This window comes from Rhinoderma darwinii, chromosome 3 (genome assembly GCF_050947455.1).
Source record: "Rhinoderma darwinii isolate aRhiDar2 chromosome 3, aRhiDar2.hap1, whole genome shotgun sequence".
NCBI classification, from domain to species: Eukaryota; Metazoa; Chordata; class Amphibia; order Anura; family Rhinodermatidae; genus Rhinoderma; species Rhinoderma darwinii.
Window position 1 is genome coordinate 373,126,697 of NC_134689.1, and position 16,639 is coordinate 373,143,335.

Consider the following 16,639-nt stretch of genomic DNA (forward strand, 5'->3'; position numbering starts at 1 on the left):
GGGGACATGCTGGCTGTTATTATGTGGGCATGGGGATGTCATTGTGGGGGCATGTTGGCTGTCATTATGGGGACACGCTGGCTGTCATTGCGGGGGCATGCTGGCTGTCATTATGAGGACACGCTGGCTGTCCTTGTGGGGGCATGCTGGCTGTCATTATGGGGGCATGCTATCATTATGGGGACACGCTGGCTGTCATTGTGGGGGCATGCTGGCTGTCATTGTGGGGGCATGCTGGCTGTCATTGTGGGGGCACGCTGGCTGTCATTATGGGGACACGCTGGCTGTCATTTTGGGGGCATGCTGGCTGTCATTGTGGGGGCATGCTGTCATTATAGGGACATGCTGGCTGTCATTATGGAGGCATGCTGGCTTGCATTATGGGGACACGCTGGCTGTCATTGTGGGGGCATGCAGTCATAATGGGGACATGCTGGCTGTTATTATGGGAGCATGCTGGCTGTCATTATGGGGACATGCTGGCTGTTATTATGTGGGCATGGGGATGTCATTGTGGGGGCATGCTGGCTGTCATTGTGGGGGCTGGTATAATTAAGAAGTGGCTAAATAGAATTTTCAACAATTTACAGAAAAACGAAAGAAGGCGACACAAGGATTGATAATTACAGGGGATTGTTTTATTATAGGTGGAAACATTCTTCGAAACGTTATGTACTAGAAAGTGACCACTTTCAGCTGCTAGGGAATAACAAGGCTCATCGTCTACCACACAGGATAGGCAGTAATCTTAGCGTGCACAACTTAAAAATGGCGGCAAGGCTGTTTTCGACATTTCTGTGTTTCCTGTCATTGGCCTCATAGCTGGCCGAAACGACCTAACAACCAATTATCTGTGAGAGGCGTGTCATACAGCTGTGGGATACAACGATAGGCCGCAGCCTACAGCGTACTGATTGGCTGCGGACAACTACTTGCCTGTAATTGGTCTAGCGCCGCACTCTAAGCGCTGTGATTGGTTGAAAGCTCCTGAAGTTTCTAGAGTGCGGAAGAAAGATCTGGAAGGTTCTGGAGGTGGAGCTGCGTCTGTACAAGAGACTGGCTGTCACTGAGCCTGAGCAGAGGAGTCACCACGGGCGTTATATTCAGGTACGTGGTGCTGAGGGACAAGCACTTTACTGACCAGGTCTCTTTTTTGTTTGTATTGGTGCACCTTGTTGCTGTATAGGGTGGCAGTCTCCGGGGCAGTGGGCATGTTTCTGTAGAAGGTGGGCGTTCTTGAGATAAGAGGAGACAGGGCAATATATCTAATTCATGGCACTCTCTTCTGGAGAGTTTCTGCCTATGGAGGAAATACTTCCATATGACGCGATTGGATCATCATCTTTTACTATGGTCCGAGTTATAGTCTAATGGATAATTGTTCTGATTGGAGCTTAACCCCCTTTAACTTTCAACATCTGTTTGCTTGCTTGCAGTGAGTAGAAACTCTCATTAAAAAAAAAAAAAATAGTTTGGGCTGAAATTCGTCACATACCTAATACTTCTCACCGCTGAGGGTTTGTTACTATTGCATCCAGTCTAAACGATCCTTTGTAAGGTAAACGGCATGAATGTCTTCTGTCACTCGTACATTGTAGCAAAGAGCGAGAGAGAAGACGTGCTGCTGAAGTGTTTACCTCTAATCTAAACTGGATACAATAGTAACAAACCCCTCAGCTGTGAGCAGTATTATGTCTGTATAAATTTTAGGCCTCTGGATGTAAACCGTAAAGTTTCCTGGTCGTTGATGGCAAGCAGAGATCTTGAAAATGGCGAGGGATTGAAACAAAGTCTATGAATAAACTGCAAAACTTTTTTAACAAGGTCGTTCAAATTCAGTTTTAGAAAACGTGGCCTCTGAGTTGGGACAGCGTGTATAAAACGTGGCGCTCGTCTGACCGCTATGATCATGTGTGTAGAGAAGCCTTCTAGGCGGCCTTGGCGTGTGATGTGTGCGGTCCATGGCGTTCCTCTGTGTATTATGATTATCCGTAACGCTGCGCTCTGTGGAGCACTACTACACTTACCATAGCATTACGCCACAGTTATAGCCCCGGCCACGTACATCCCTTTCTGGGAAAGCTGGGTGACGAGAGTGACTGCCGTTCCTGCTCGTATACAGGTTATCACCCAGAGTCCTCAGTTGAATATCTGCTTAATTCCGAAGTACACCCCTGTTCCTTGCTAAAATAATCTTAAAGTGTACCCCCACCCGCCTGATAGACTCTCCTACATGTTGGGTGGTTGCTGTGGTAACCCTTCGACGCCCAGAGTTTTGCGCACGAGTCCAATACAAGTAAATGGGACCAGTGCAAGATATTCCCCTGTGTGTCGTGGAGTTGACAAGGCAAATGTGCTGCCCAGAGCGCAGGAGGGTCTCTCCATGTCTGATGTCAGGTCGGAGATCATAAGTGACGGGACACTTTAAGGCTTTGTTTACGCAGTGCAGATTTGCATCCATTTTTTTTTTGATTTTTTTTTTTCCAGTCAAACGCAGAATTGGATCCAGGAGAGCAGACCTATATAAAAGGAAGGTCTTATAGGTTTTATGTTCCGTTCCTGGTTTTAGTGTAAAAAAAATGCATGCAAAAATCTGCAGTGAATCTGCACTGTGTGAACAAGGCCTAAAGGGGTTGTCTGATCAAGACAACCACTTCTTGATATGAAGCAAGCCTGTATTGTAGCGTGTTCAACTCCTGAAAGCCACGGTGGTCACCTGAAAAGTAATCCTATGTGCCAGTCACAAATAAATGGGTGTCTGTCAGATCGGGAGTAGCAGTTCTCCACTCTGGCTTAAAGGTGTTTTCCCATATTGGACATTTATGGCATATCCACAGGATATGCCATAAAAGTCCGATAGATGCGGGTCTCACCTCTGGGACCCGTACTTGTCTCTAGAATGGGGACCCCTGAACCCTGTTCTAGCTTGCTTGCGCTGCCTCCCAGCCACTTCCTGGGAGTTACAGAAACAGCCGCGTGCTCGCTGAGCTACGCTGTTTCCGGACTTTTATGGCATATCCTGTGGATACGCCGTAATTGTCCAGGATGGGAAAACCCCTTGAAAGAGGAGTTCTTTAGCGGGGAACTCCCCCATATGATGTCTTTTAGGGTGCATGGAAAGGGATGGTCTTATTTTATATTTTTAAGTTGAACGGTGATCAAGTTGATTTCTTAGACCTGGTGACCATATTGATGATGTTTGTCCAGGATGTCTTCTGTTTTCTGCTCGGGTCCTAATTCTTGTTTTGATCTCCATCCTTCTTGCCTCCTGTTTTCTGCACATAATCCTCTTCTCCATTGAGCTGTTATTAATGTCTCTTCCATTCCTTCACAGGTGTCTGCGTACATTACCATAACTGGAAAGATCACCCAGAAACATGGGCAAAGATTATTACAAGACTCTTGGATTGGCCAAGGGGGCATCGGAGGAGGACATCAAGAAGGCCTATAGGAAACAAGCCCTGAAATATCATCCAGATAAAAACAAGGACCCTGGGGCTGAAGAGCGCTTTAAAGAGATTGCAGAGGCCTACGATGTGCTGAGCGACCCTAAAAAGAGAGAGATATTCGACAAGTACGGAGAGGAGGGTACGTACAGGTTCTGACCTGCTAATAAAAATCCCATGGGTGGAGAGTTGTCAAAAGTAGCGGAAGGGAAAAGTGTAGCAACCAATCAAATTCCAGCAATAGTTTTTCAGAGGCTCTTGGGGGAAATAAAAGATACAACCTGATTGGTTGTAATGGACGTGCTCAACTTTGCCCTTGCACTGGTTATTAAAGGGGTATTCCAGCCACAAACCTGTATCTCCTATTCACTAGTTAGGTGATAAATGCTAGATCGGTGGGATGCCGACCGCTGTGCTTGGCTGTTTCTGTGACACATAGACTTTGAATGGAGGGGAAGCTTGACCACTGTTCCATTCATACTCTACTATGCTGTAATTGTGGGGGGTGGGGTCTCAGCAGTTGGACACCATCAATATAACATTTATCACCTATCCACTGGATAGGTGGTAAATGTTTGTCTGGAATACCCCTTAACGCCCGGCACGGGTTTCCTGTGCTGGCTAAAGCGGGTTTCGGGCAGTCTAAAGACAGCCGGACACCTGCACTAACAGGCGGGATCGATCTCAACATTGATCTCACCCGTTTAACCCCTTAGATGCGGCGCTCGCTATTGAGAAGTGGTTTGGGAGGTTAGGATGCTCCCTCTCACACCCCATCGGCAACCTGCAATTGCATTCGCAGGGTACCAATGGCTTCTATGGCAGACGGGAGCCTAAGAAAGGCCCCCAGGTCTGCCTGTGGTGAATGCCTGCTAAGCCATGCCTGAGGCATGACCCAGCAGGTGCCTGTCAGTTTTACACTGACAGGCAATAATCTGCAATACAGAAGCATTGCAGTGTATTATAAAAGCAATCAGAAGATCGCATAGTGAAGTCCCCCAGTGGGACTAAAAATAAAGTTATCAAAAAGTTTAATAAAGTTAATAAGTAATAATCCCAAATAAAAAAATGAAAAACCCAATTTTTCTCTTATAAAATACTTTTAATATGAAAAAAAACAAAAAACAACATTACACAAGTTTGGTATCGCCGCGTCCGTAACGACCCCACTTATAAAGCGATTCTGTTATTTAACCCGGACGGTGAACGCCGTAAAAAATAAAATAAAAAACCATGCCAGAATTGCTGTTTTCTGTTCATCATGCCTTCAAATGATTTGATAAACAGTGATCGAAAAGTTGCATGTACTCCAAAATGGTACCAATAAAAACTAGAAGTCGTCTTGCAAAAAACAAGCCCTCATACAACTGCATCGGCGTAAAAAGAAAAAAATGATGGCTCTTAAAACATGGCGACACAAAAACAAATTTTGAAAAAAGTGTTTTACTGTGTAAAACATACAAAATCTATATAAATTTGGTATCGCCAGAATCTTAACGACCCACTGAATAAAGTTATGTTATTTATACCACACAGTAAACAGCGTAAATCTAAGACGCAAAAAAGAATGGCGAAATTTGTTGTTTTTTTTTTCATTTGGAATGCGACGATGGAAAAAGGCAAAAAGTAGCTTGGTCATTAAGTTTTAAAATAGCCTGGTCATTAAGGGGTTAATCTCCACCGATGTGCAATTTTGTTTTATGAAGGTACTTGGGTTCATATATTGGAACCCCAAGCACCCCTTCATACCTCTTACATTTCCATCCAGACCGATTGGCCAGCTAAACAACTTTACTATAAGGGTATGTTCACTCGACAACGCCAAATACGTCTGAAATTACGGAGCAGTTTCCAGGAGAAAACGGCTCCTGAATTTCAGATGTTTTTACAAGTGCACGCGTTTTTCGCGGCATCTTTTACGGACGTAATTGGAGCTGGTTTTCATTAGAGTCAATGAAAAACGGCTCCAATTACGTCCCAAGAAGTGTCCTGCACTTCTTTGACGCGGCCATAATTTTACGCGCCGTCTTTTGACACAGACGCGTAAAATCGTAAAACCCATTGCAAGCAATGGGCAGATGTCTGCCGACGTATTGGAGCCGACTTTTCAGGTGTAGTTCGAGGCGTAAAACGTCCCTATTACGCCTGAAAATTGGTCGTGTGCACATACCCTTACAGAGCCATGGAGCTCTTTTTTCCCCATCAATATTGCCATACGAGTGCTTGTTTTTTGCGGGACGAGTTGTAGACTTTCACGGCACCGTTTTATTGTACCATATAATGTATTGGAAAACTGGAAAAAAATATTTGTGCGGTGGAATAGGAAAAAAAACTGGCATTCTTCTAGCTTTTTTTTGTTTTTACAGCGTTTACCGTGTAGTAAAAGGGGCATGTTAACTTTATTCTGTGGGTCAATACGATTACGGTGATACCAAATTTATATAGAGTTTTTTTTTTTTTTTTTTTTTTGTTTTACTACTTTTACAAGGAAAAAATTGATTGTTAGAAACAATTTGTGTTTTGTCGCCATATCCTGAGGCGTAACTTTTTTTGCGGGGCGACTTTAGTTTCTATTGGTTCCATTTTGGGGTACATGAGACTTTTTGATCACTTCTTATTCCATTTTTTGGTGGGAGATGAAGTGACCAAAAAAACAGCGATTCTGGCGTTTTTTAGTTTTTTGCGGCGTTCACCGTGCGGACTAAATAATATATTGTCATTGCTCAGACTTTGGTATCGTCACGTCTGTAAGTTATGTTACTTTTTTTATTTTTTATTTTTTTACATTGTGCTTGAGGAAAAATGGAAAAGGTGTGTTTTTGTTTTTTATACTCTTCCCCCTATGGGACTGGGACCAGCGATCGTTAAATCACTTGCATTTTATACGGCAATACTAATGTATTGCAGTATATCGTGATACTGACAGGCTCCTAGTACAAAAATGGCAACTGGAGGCCTTCATCAGGCTGCCATGCCAACCAACGGCACCCCGCGATCACGTTGATTGGGGGGCCGTTGGAACGTTACAGGGGTCTGCCCCTGTTTCTAGCAATGCTACAATCGCAGAAGTTGACGGGTTAGACAAGCAGGATCTCGCTCGTTACCCTGAAGTGTTGACTGTAAGGGTATGTTCACACGCTGAGTCAAAAACGCTGAGTCAAAAACAGCACCTGATTTTTCAGACGTTTTTTGAGCAACTCGCATTTTTCACGCCGTTTTTGGAGCTGTTTTCAATAGTCTATGGGAAAACTGCTCCAAAAACGTCCCAAGAAGTGACCTGCACTTCTTTTGACGAGGCTGTAATTTTACGCGTCGTCTTTTGACAGCGACTTGTAAAATGACAGCTCGTCTGCACAGAACATCGTAAGACCCATTGAAAGCGATGGGCAGATGTTTGCCGACGTATTGGAGCCGTCTTTTCAGGCGTAATTCGAGGCGTAAAACGCCTGAAAATAGGTTGTGTGAACCCAGCCCGACACACACAGCCAGCATGCTCGTTCTATGGAGCGGGCTCAGCCCGTGAGCTGGCTCCATATTCCCCCACCCAACGTGCGCTCTAACTATCTCTATCGGGAAGGGGTTATTGTACACCTCACTAGTTCTGTTTAGATGGCTGGAAAGCCTCATGTTCTCGGTGACCTTAGATTTTGGCTCCTAGACTAGATGGTGACCACAATGAGCATTCCTTTAGTCAGAGCTACAGGTGTGGCATCAGGATATCACCTGGCAACTGATACATATCCACCCTGCATGCCTCAATAAACCTGTGTGGGCATGTTTTATTAGCACATGGCGTCTCGTAGTGTAAAAGCCTTCCTCGTGTTGGGTATGCTATACCATCTCTCTTGGCAAAATGAGGGCAGGGCACGATCTCATCGCTTCCTTCAGCCTGACAGTGTCTATGAGGGTCCAGCTATTTATTAAAATGTATCAATTGATGAGAAGACGATTCCAGATTATTATGTGCACATCAGAACCCACAACATTGGGTTTTATGTGTCCGATGACTCCCCCCCTCTGACCTTGTTACTTCTACTCATGATTTATTTCACTTCCATTTGCTCCATTGTCAGGAGACGTGACTGTTCTTCAATCACGAGCAGGTCCTGTCCTGCCGGAGCCTCGCTGTTCCCGCAGATCAGGACTTGTCTTCTGCTTTGTATCTTTTCGCTTAGTTTTTGTCATCTGCTGTTTTACCTGCGTTCTACGTGTCACAAGTGTTCCTAATCCGTAGCCGTAAGTGTATTCGTTTTAATAGTCTTAGGCCCCTTCATATCACATTTTTGCCCTGAGTTTAGCATCTACACCAGGAAAGCTCCTGGGATACTCACTAAATGTGTCCATGGGGGGCCTATTCGTCTGATGGAGGTCAAAAGTGTGTCTGTTTGGCCTCTGTCAGGCCGGTATACGTCTCTTACATACAATGGGATTGTATGTGCAGTACATGGGGTGTGTTTTTAACGTGGGTGACTGATGCATGCTTCACAGGCATCCGTTTTAACTTGTACGTCATGGGCTTTTTAATAGCTCTTCATTACTTTAAATCAATACCATAATAGCCTATGGGTAAAGGATGCATCAAATTTAACATCCGACTCTGGGGGGGGGGGGGAACCTGCACGGCGCCACATAGTGCAAAGTAAATGATGATCGACAATTTGATTTAACAAGGAAGCAAGGCAAATGCTCACCTTATCAGATACTTACCCAAAAAACAGGCTTTGTTCACATCCCAACGCTAGACCCAGCAATGTCTAATATATCGCTGATGAAGCAATCTGATATTTTTTTTTAGCAATTAAATCTTGGACATTAATAGAAAACAACCCAAAAATGAAGGTGCCAGGTGCAATGATCCAGCTCCATGGGCTACCTGTCTCCCAAGATTTGTCTGGCCCCAGTTACCGGTCAATAATACTTTTTATTAACCCCTTCCCTCTTTAGCCACTTTTGACCTTCCTGACCGAGCCTCATTTTTCAAATCTGACATGTTTCACTTTTATGTGGTAATAACTCCGGAATGCTTTTACCTATCCAAGCGATTCTGAGATTGTTTTCTCGTGACACATTGGACTTTATGTTACTGGCAAAATTTCCTCGATATGTTCAGTATTTAATTGTGAAAAACACCAAAATTTTGCGAAAAATTGCTTTTTTTCTCAACTTAAATGTATCTGCTTGTAAGACAGGCAGTTATACCACACAAAATTGTTGCTAATTAACATTCCCCATATGACTACATTAGATAGGATGTTCAAAAACTGATGCCATTTATTTTTCTAAGACGTTACAAGGCTTAGAACTTTAGCAGCAATTTCTCACATTTTCAAGAAAATTTCAAAAGGCTATTTTTACAGGGACCAGTTCAGTTGTGAAGTGGCTTTGAGGTCCTTATATATTAGAAACCCCCAAAAAGTCACCCCATTTTAAAAACTTCACCCCTCAAAGTATTCAAAACAGCATTTAGAAAATTTCTTAACCCTTTAGACTTTTCACAGGAATTAAAGCAAAGTAGAGGTGAAGTTTACAAATTTCAGATTTTTTTTGCAGAAATTAATTTTTAATCCAATTTTCTTTATAACACAAAGTTTTACCAGAGAAATGCAACTCAATATTTATTGCCCAGGTTCTGCAGTTTTAGGAAATATCCCACATGTGGCCGTAGCGTGTTACTGGACTGAACAGTGGAAATCCCCCAAAAGTGACCCCATTTGGGAAACTACACACCAAGGAAATTATCTAGAGGTGTAGTGAGAATTTTGACCGCACAGGTTTTTTACAGAAATTATTGGAAGTAGGCCGTAAAAATTAATATCTAAATTTTTTCAAAAAAATGTAGGTTTAGGATTTTTTTTTTTTTCTCATTTCCACAAGGACTAAAGGAGAAAAAGCACCACCAAATTTGTAAAGCAATTTCTCCCGAGTAAAACAATACCCCACATAAACGGCTGTTTGGACACACGGCAGGGCTTAGAAGGCATGGAGCACCATTTGGTTTTTGGAGTTGACATTTAGCAGGAATGGTTTTCCGGAGGCTATGTCACATTTACAAAGCCCCTGAGGGGACAAAACAATGAAAATTCCCAAAAAGTGATTCCATTTAGGAAACTACAACCCTTGAGGAATTCATATAGGGGTGTAGTAAGCATTTAGACCCCATAGATGTTTCATAGAATTGGGCAGTGAAAATAAAAACAATCCTTTTTCTTCAATAAGACGTAGCTTTAGCGCAACATTTTTCATTTTCTCAACAAATAAAGGAAAAAAAAAGAACCCAACATTTGTAAAGCAATTTCTCCCGAGTACGGCAATACCCTATATGTGGTCAGAAACTGCTATTTGGGCACACGGCAGGGCTCAGAAGGGAAGTAGCGCCATTTGGAGTGCAGATTTTTCTGGATTGGTTTCTGGGCGCCTGTGGGACCAAAACAGTGGAAACCCACCAGAAGTGACCCCATTTTGGAAACTACACCCCTCAATGCATTTACCTAGTGGTGTAGTGAGCATGTTAACCCCGCAGGTGTTTTATAGAAATTAGTGTGCACTCCATGTTGCAGAGTGAAAATGGGATTTTTTCCATAGATATGCCAATATGTGGTGCCCGGCTTGTGCCACCATAACAAGACAGCTCTCTAATTATTATGCGGTGTTTCCCGGTTTTAGAAACACCCTACATGTGGCCCTAATCTTTTGCCTGGACAAAAGTGAAAGAGTACCATGCGAAATTGAGGCCTAATTTGGTGATTTACAAAGTATTGGTTCACAATTGCAGAGGCTCTGATGTGAAATAATAAAAAGAAACCCCTGAGAAGTGACCCCATTTGGAAACTGCACCCCTCAAGGCATTTATAAAGGGGTGTAGTGAGCATTTTCACCCCACAGGTCTTTTCCATAAATGAATGCGCTGCGGATGGTGCAAATTAAAAATTTATATTTTTCCCTAGATATGCCATTCAGTGGCAAATATGTCATGCCCAGCTTATGACACTGGGACACACACCCCAAAAATTGTTAAAAGGGTTCTCCCGGGTATGACGATGCCATATATGTGGAAGGAAACTGCTGTTTGGGCACGCTGTAGGGTTCAGAGCGGAGGGAGCGCCATTTGGCTTTTGGAAAGCGGATATTGCTTGGTAGTAGTTTTGTTTGGAGTTTTACTGGTATTTCAGTTTATAATGTGGGAGTACATGTAAGCTGGGCAGAGTATATCAGGGGCATAGTCAGGTGGTATAATAATGGGGTAAAAAAACAATAAAATGATCCATAGATGTGTGTTACGCTGTGAAGCAATCCTTTCTGCACAGGCCGGTGTCGCACTGATATATGGCGTCCTTTCTTATGCCACTTTTGGTCCACACTCCGCACCTTTGCAGTTTGGGGAATTTTGCTGGGAAAGTGTTGTCCTGGTATAATACGGGCACCGGTGCTTCCAGCGGATATGTTTGGGCCCTCCCTTTCCTAGTTCCCTAATTTTTGGTCCTTGATAAATCACCTCCTCAAACAACTGCATATGTTTTATTTCCTGACTTATTGGAGCCATAACTAATTTTATTTTTTCATAGACGTAGTTGTACGAGGGCTTTTTTTTTTGCGGGACGAGCTGTAGTTATTGGTACCATTTTGGGGTACATGCGACTTTTTGATCACCTTTTACCTTATTTTTTGGGAGACCAGGTAAACAAAAAAACGCAATTCTGGCATAGTTTTATTTTGGTTTTTTTATACAGCGTTCGCCAAGCGTTATAAATTACATGTTACCTTTATTCTGCGGGTCAGTACGATTCCGGCGATACCTAATTTATAGGACTTTTTTATGTTTTACAACTTTTTGCAGAATAAAACTACTACGAGCTATAGTTTTTATAGGTACAATTTTTGGAATACGTGCGACTTTTTGATAATTTTTTATTCCAATATTTATAGCTGAAAGTGACCAAAAAACAAACTCTGGTATAGTGTTTTTTTTTTTTTTTGTTTTTTTTTTATGTGGTTCACCGCGTGCAATAAATAATATAATATTTTGATACCTCAGGTCGTTAGTCGTGGCGATACCAAATATGTATGGTTTATTGTTTTTTTTTTCAATAATAAAAGGACTTGATAAAACGCAATCCCCCTTTTTACTCTTATTTTATTACTTGCAACTTTTATTGTTTTCAAACGTTTTATTTTTTTTCACTTTTTTTTTACACTTTTTTTCTCAAGTCCCACTAGGACTTGAAGGTCCAGCTGTCAGATTTATTTTTTTTCTAATACATTGCACTACCTACGTAGTGCAATGTATTAGATCTGTCAGTTATTCACTAACAGCAAGCCGATTAGGCTTTTCCTCCCGGCGGGGCCTAATCGGCTTCCGTAATGGCAGAGCATGAGACCATTGTGTCTCCTGTTGCCATAACAGCAGTCGCCAGTCCCAATTGCCTGTCAGGGCTGGCGATCTGCTAGTAACCGCTACGATGCAGCAATCGCTTTCGAGGGGTTAATGGTAGGGATCGGAGCTAGCTTCGGTTCCTGCCGTTACAGGTGGATGTCAGCTGTAACATACAGTTGACTTCCACCGCTGATGACGCCGGATCAGCTCCTGACCCGGCGCCATCTTGCCGGCGGCTACGGAAGCCGATCAGGCTCCGCCGCCGGGCGGATCTTGACCGGTTTCCGTGCTAGGCAGACCGGGAGGCCAGTATTAGGCCTCCGGTTGCCATTGCAGCCACCGGAACCCCGGCAATTTCATTGCTGGGGTTCCGATGAGCTGCAAACACCTTAAGTGCAGCGATCGCGTTTGAGCGCTGCACTTAAGGGGTTAATGGCGGGGATCGAAGCTAATTTCGGTCCCCGCCGTTACAGTTGGATGTCAGCTGTAAGATACAGCTGAGATCCGACGATGATGGCACCGGCTCAGCTTCTGAGCCGGTGCCAAACATTTGGCGTATGGGTACGGCAAAATGTGGGAAGTCAATGCTTTCCATGGTGTACCCATACGGCAAATGTCGGGAAGGGGTTAAAGCGAAACCGGTTCCGCTTTCCTTATGCCATCCATATCAAAGCTTAGCTAGTGGGCACAATTATCCCCATTAAATGCCCCCTAGGTAACCAATTTGATGGCCAGAAGAAAGCTTTACTACATGTCTGAGGGCTGACAGAAAAGAAGTATGCTGCGTTTGATGTATTTGCTTGTAAACTAGTAACATTAGTTGTTTCTTTTTTTGATCAGGTCTGAAGGGAACCCCAGGTGGGGGATGTGGTGGTGGTGGCGGTCAGAATGGTCCTTCCTTCAGTTACTCATTCCATGGAGATCCTCATGCTATGTTTTCAGAGTTCTTTGGTGGTCGTAACCCGTTTGATTCCTTTTTTGGAAGGGGAGATGAGGATATGGACACGGAGGACCCCTTCTCAGGGTTCGGCATGGGCGGTTTTAACCATTTAGGCGGCTTCCCCAGGGCTCCACATGGCCGTCGTGAGGCAGGCCCTAGGAAGCAAGACCCTCCAGTGCTCAGGGAGCTGCCTGTTTCTCTAGAAGAAATCTTTACCGGTTGCACCAAGAAGATGAAGATCTCTCACAAACGTCTGGGCCCAGATAGAAGGAGCCTGCACACGGAGGATAAGATCCTAACCATCCAAGTGAAAAGGGGGTGGAAGGAGGGTACGAAGATCACTTTCCCTAAGGAGGGCGATGAGACTCCGACCAATATCCCAGCAGATATTGTGTTTGTGCTGAAAGATAAACCTCATTCGGTGTTCAAGAGAGATTCGTCTAATGTGGTCTACACAGCAAAGATCGGCCTGCGAGAGGTGAGATTGTGTGTGTGTGTGTATGTATGTATGTATGTGTGTGTGTGTGTGTGTGTGTGTGTGTGTGTATGTATGTGTATATATATATATATATATATATATATATATATAGCTACATTGAACAAAAAAGCCAAAATTGGCTTTGTCCCCAAAGGGGTTAATTAAAGTGCAAAAAAAAAAAAAAGCATCCAGCAGGGGTTTGCTCACTTATTTTAGCAGGCTGTATAATTGCATTGCTATTCCCCCCCCTACAGCGACACGATTTGGGGTCCCAGCATTGTTAACCCACAGACATTTACTATCAACCAATCTGGTTGTTGATGCTTTACAAAACTTCTTTGTCACCATTTCCGCAGTCCCTACGTTCTCCTTTACATCAGATGACATGCCGCCATCTATGTGGATAACACCGCTTAGAGCGGTGGTCTCCAATCTGTGGCCCTCTATCTGTTACAACATGTGCCAAGCCATGCTGGTAATTCTTGTTCTGTGACAACTCGAGAGACACAGGTTGGAGAAAACAGTCTTAGTAGAATTTACTGGACTACGTGTCAATCTTGCCATTGAGGAACTCCATCCTGAAATGGTTGATTGCAGGGTGACAGACAATCGGTTTAGGGCCCCTTTTAAAATGCTATTTCTACAGTGTTGTTCTATATAATCTCTTACCATTGATTTCTCTTCTCCCAGGCTCTCTGTGGCTGCTCAGTCAACGTCCCCACTTTGGACGGTCGCACCATTCCAGTGGTCAGCAAAGACATCATCAACCCAGGGACCAAGCGCAGGATTCACGGAGAAGGACTTCCACTCCCCAAGGCCCCTGAACAGCGGGGGGATCTCATAGTGGAGTTTGATATACGCTTCCCTGAACGTCTGACTACATCTTCTCGGGAAACACTAGAACGGGTCCTGCCTGCACAATGATTACGCTGACCCCACATAAGATGACACAGACCAAAGCGGTACTGACAGGCCTGCTCCGCACGCCTTCAGTGCCTAGGAAGTTGGAAAAAATGTGGGCCATCGTGCAAGGCACACCATAAACCTAAAAAAAAAATGTTTCATTTTTTTTTATCTTCTCTCATCTCACATTTTAATACATGGGCTGCACCAATATAGCAAAAGATGTTCTGAACCTTTCCATCCAGCTAGCACTGAACGTCTTAAAGGTGGAGACGATTTTCAAGCCCTCTGAATATGATTCCGCTGTTTAGTTAGATAGAAGGGGGAGGGTGTCTGCACTTATTACATAGTGTTGTGTTTTAAAATGAAATCTGCTGGGCACTGGCACTTGCAAGTACAGAGAGTAAGGTGCACATGCAGGCGTCCGTAGCTTGAGATGCTGCAGTCCTATGTAAAAAGTTACATTGCTTACCATTCATCTCATTCTTTAAATCTCATATCACCATGAATTCTAATATGGTTGCAGCAAATTAACCCATTATTCTGCCCTGTGAGGTATTGCGCCTGCCACATAGTGCCCCATTTTTGGAACAGGGAATGTGTTCCAGGTCAGCAGGGAGATCCGCATGTTTGGCCATTTCTAGCTCTCCTCCTGGAAGTGGTCCTGAGAAAATAGGGCCCATTCAGAAAATTCTTCTCATCTCACTACAATTGTTTGTTTTTATGGTGCCCTCATTGTTGAGTACATGTTACAAAGCCTTGTTTTAAATGGAAGACACATCCAGATTTTTTTTTATTTGTTGTATTCATAATTGTTTTTGTGTTTGTTTTTTTTTTTTTTATATATATATATATATATATATATATATATATATATATATATATATATATATATATAAAAAAAAAAAGCTCATTTTACTTTTTGCTTTTGCAGTTATTAGAACCGGCCACTAGCTGGTGCTGATCATCTGCTTTTTGGCTTCAATATGAAATGAAAGTTTAGCAGCTTAGACTCATTTGGAAAATAACTGGCTCACTCCAGTGTCCCTGGTATAAATACATTTGTATTTGTGTTGTAAATATTATATATATTTTAATGCCATTGTTCTGTGTACATGTTTCATGCTGTAAATACATGATCTGCAGGTGACTAGAGCTGTGTGAGGGAAGGCTGGTGAATGATCTGTGATGTATGGCATTTGGATGCAGATTTTTGTCGTTGTATTGTTTGTATAAGACTATGACATTTCCTAGTACTGCCTGTATGTCCAGCGACTCTGTGGTGGCCACGTGATGCACTGTAAGAGTGGCATGGAGTCCTGGTCCACATATAAACATCTCCAAGAGGACTATCTCTAACACTTAATAAAGTATTTTCAATAATTCTTGTGCGTGTGACTTAATTCTCAGTCTATATCCTTTGGTTGGATGCAAAGCAGTCCTTGGATAAGCCAAAGTTGAATGGTTTCTCCTTTTAGATAAGGCTGGGTTCACACGAGCATGTTACGTCCGTAATGGACGGAACGTATTTCGGCCGCAAGTCCCGGACTGAACACAGTGCAGGGAGCCGGGCTCCTAGCATCATAGTTATGTACGATGCTAGGAGTCCCTGCCTCTGCGTGGAACTACTGTCCCGTACTGAAAACATGATTACAGTACGGGACAGTTGTCCTGCAGCGAGGCAGGGACTCCTAGCGTCGTACATAACTATGATGCTAGGAGCCCGGCTCCCTGCACTGTGTTCGGTCCGGGACTTGCGGCCTAAATACGTTCCGTCCATTACGGACGTAACATGGTCGTGTGAACCCAGCCTTACCCCTTTAAATTCAGCAGATCCCTTGGTGCCTTGCTGCCACTAAGGGTATGTTCACACTGAATTTTTTGCAGGCATAGAAATTTGCCTCAAAAGCAGATTTTGACATGCCTGCACTTTCTTTGCCGTGTTTTTAGGCAGCGGCCAAAGAAACACTGCGAAAAATGCTTTCTTCCTCCCATTGATGTCAGAGATGGAAATGCCTGAAGAAATCAGTGGGAGGCAAATTCTGACTTTTTTTTGCATGGTTTCTGCATCAAAAAACTTTGTGTGAACTAGGCCTAAGGGATAGGGCTCTGGCATTGCCATGGTGTCATGTTAGTGAGTGCTGCTATGGGGGAACAGCCCACTGTTGGTAGAGAAACAATCCTTCCAATGGGGGGGCACTACTGTATCCAGAAGGGAGTTGTTCACAGCAGACAACACTTTTTAAAATGCATCTCCAAATCTTTAATCCCTCTTGTATGTTGAGATCCATATTCTTGGCAATAGCAGTATTATAATAGTACTGGTAGAGTAAATTAAATTCTTTGCTGAGGTACCATTTTGTGTATACAGCGATCATATCCCATGTGTTTCCATGGTTACAGACGACAAACAAGTCCTGTGTGTAGTCTGATCCTGAAGTCGAAATCGAGTGACGCAAGACTGCTGCAACAGACTACACAAGGTTTGTTTGTAGTCTGTA

General features: G+C 43.4%; 1 protein-coding gene across 3 annotated transcripts in view; it reads left to right on the forward strand.

Annotated features, from left to right (window-relative positions):
- Positions 1 to 15,521, forward strand: part of DNAJB1 (DnaJ heat shock protein family (Hsp40) member B1) — a 38,862-nt gene extending 23,341 nt beyond the window's left edge. For 2 of the 3 annotated variants that reach the window (XM_075858721.1, XM_075858722.1), the window contains exons 2-4: positions 3,335 to 3,588; positions 12,658 to 13,235; positions 13,926 to 15,521. In XM_075858721.1, the coding sequence (XP_075714836.1) occupies positions 3,378 to 3,588; positions 12,658 to 13,235; positions 13,926 to 14,159 (1,023 nt within the window). In that variant the 5' untranslated portion in view covers positions 3,335 to 3,377 and the 3' untranslated portion in view covers positions 14,160 to 15,521. Of the gene's footprint in view, positions 1 to 991; positions 1,108 to 3,334; positions 3,589 to 12,657; positions 13,236 to 13,925 lie in introns of those variants that run through there. The other variant, XM_075858720.1, reaches the window with a different exon arrangement.
- The last annotated feature ends 1,118 nt before the right edge of the window (positions 15,522 to 16,639 follow it).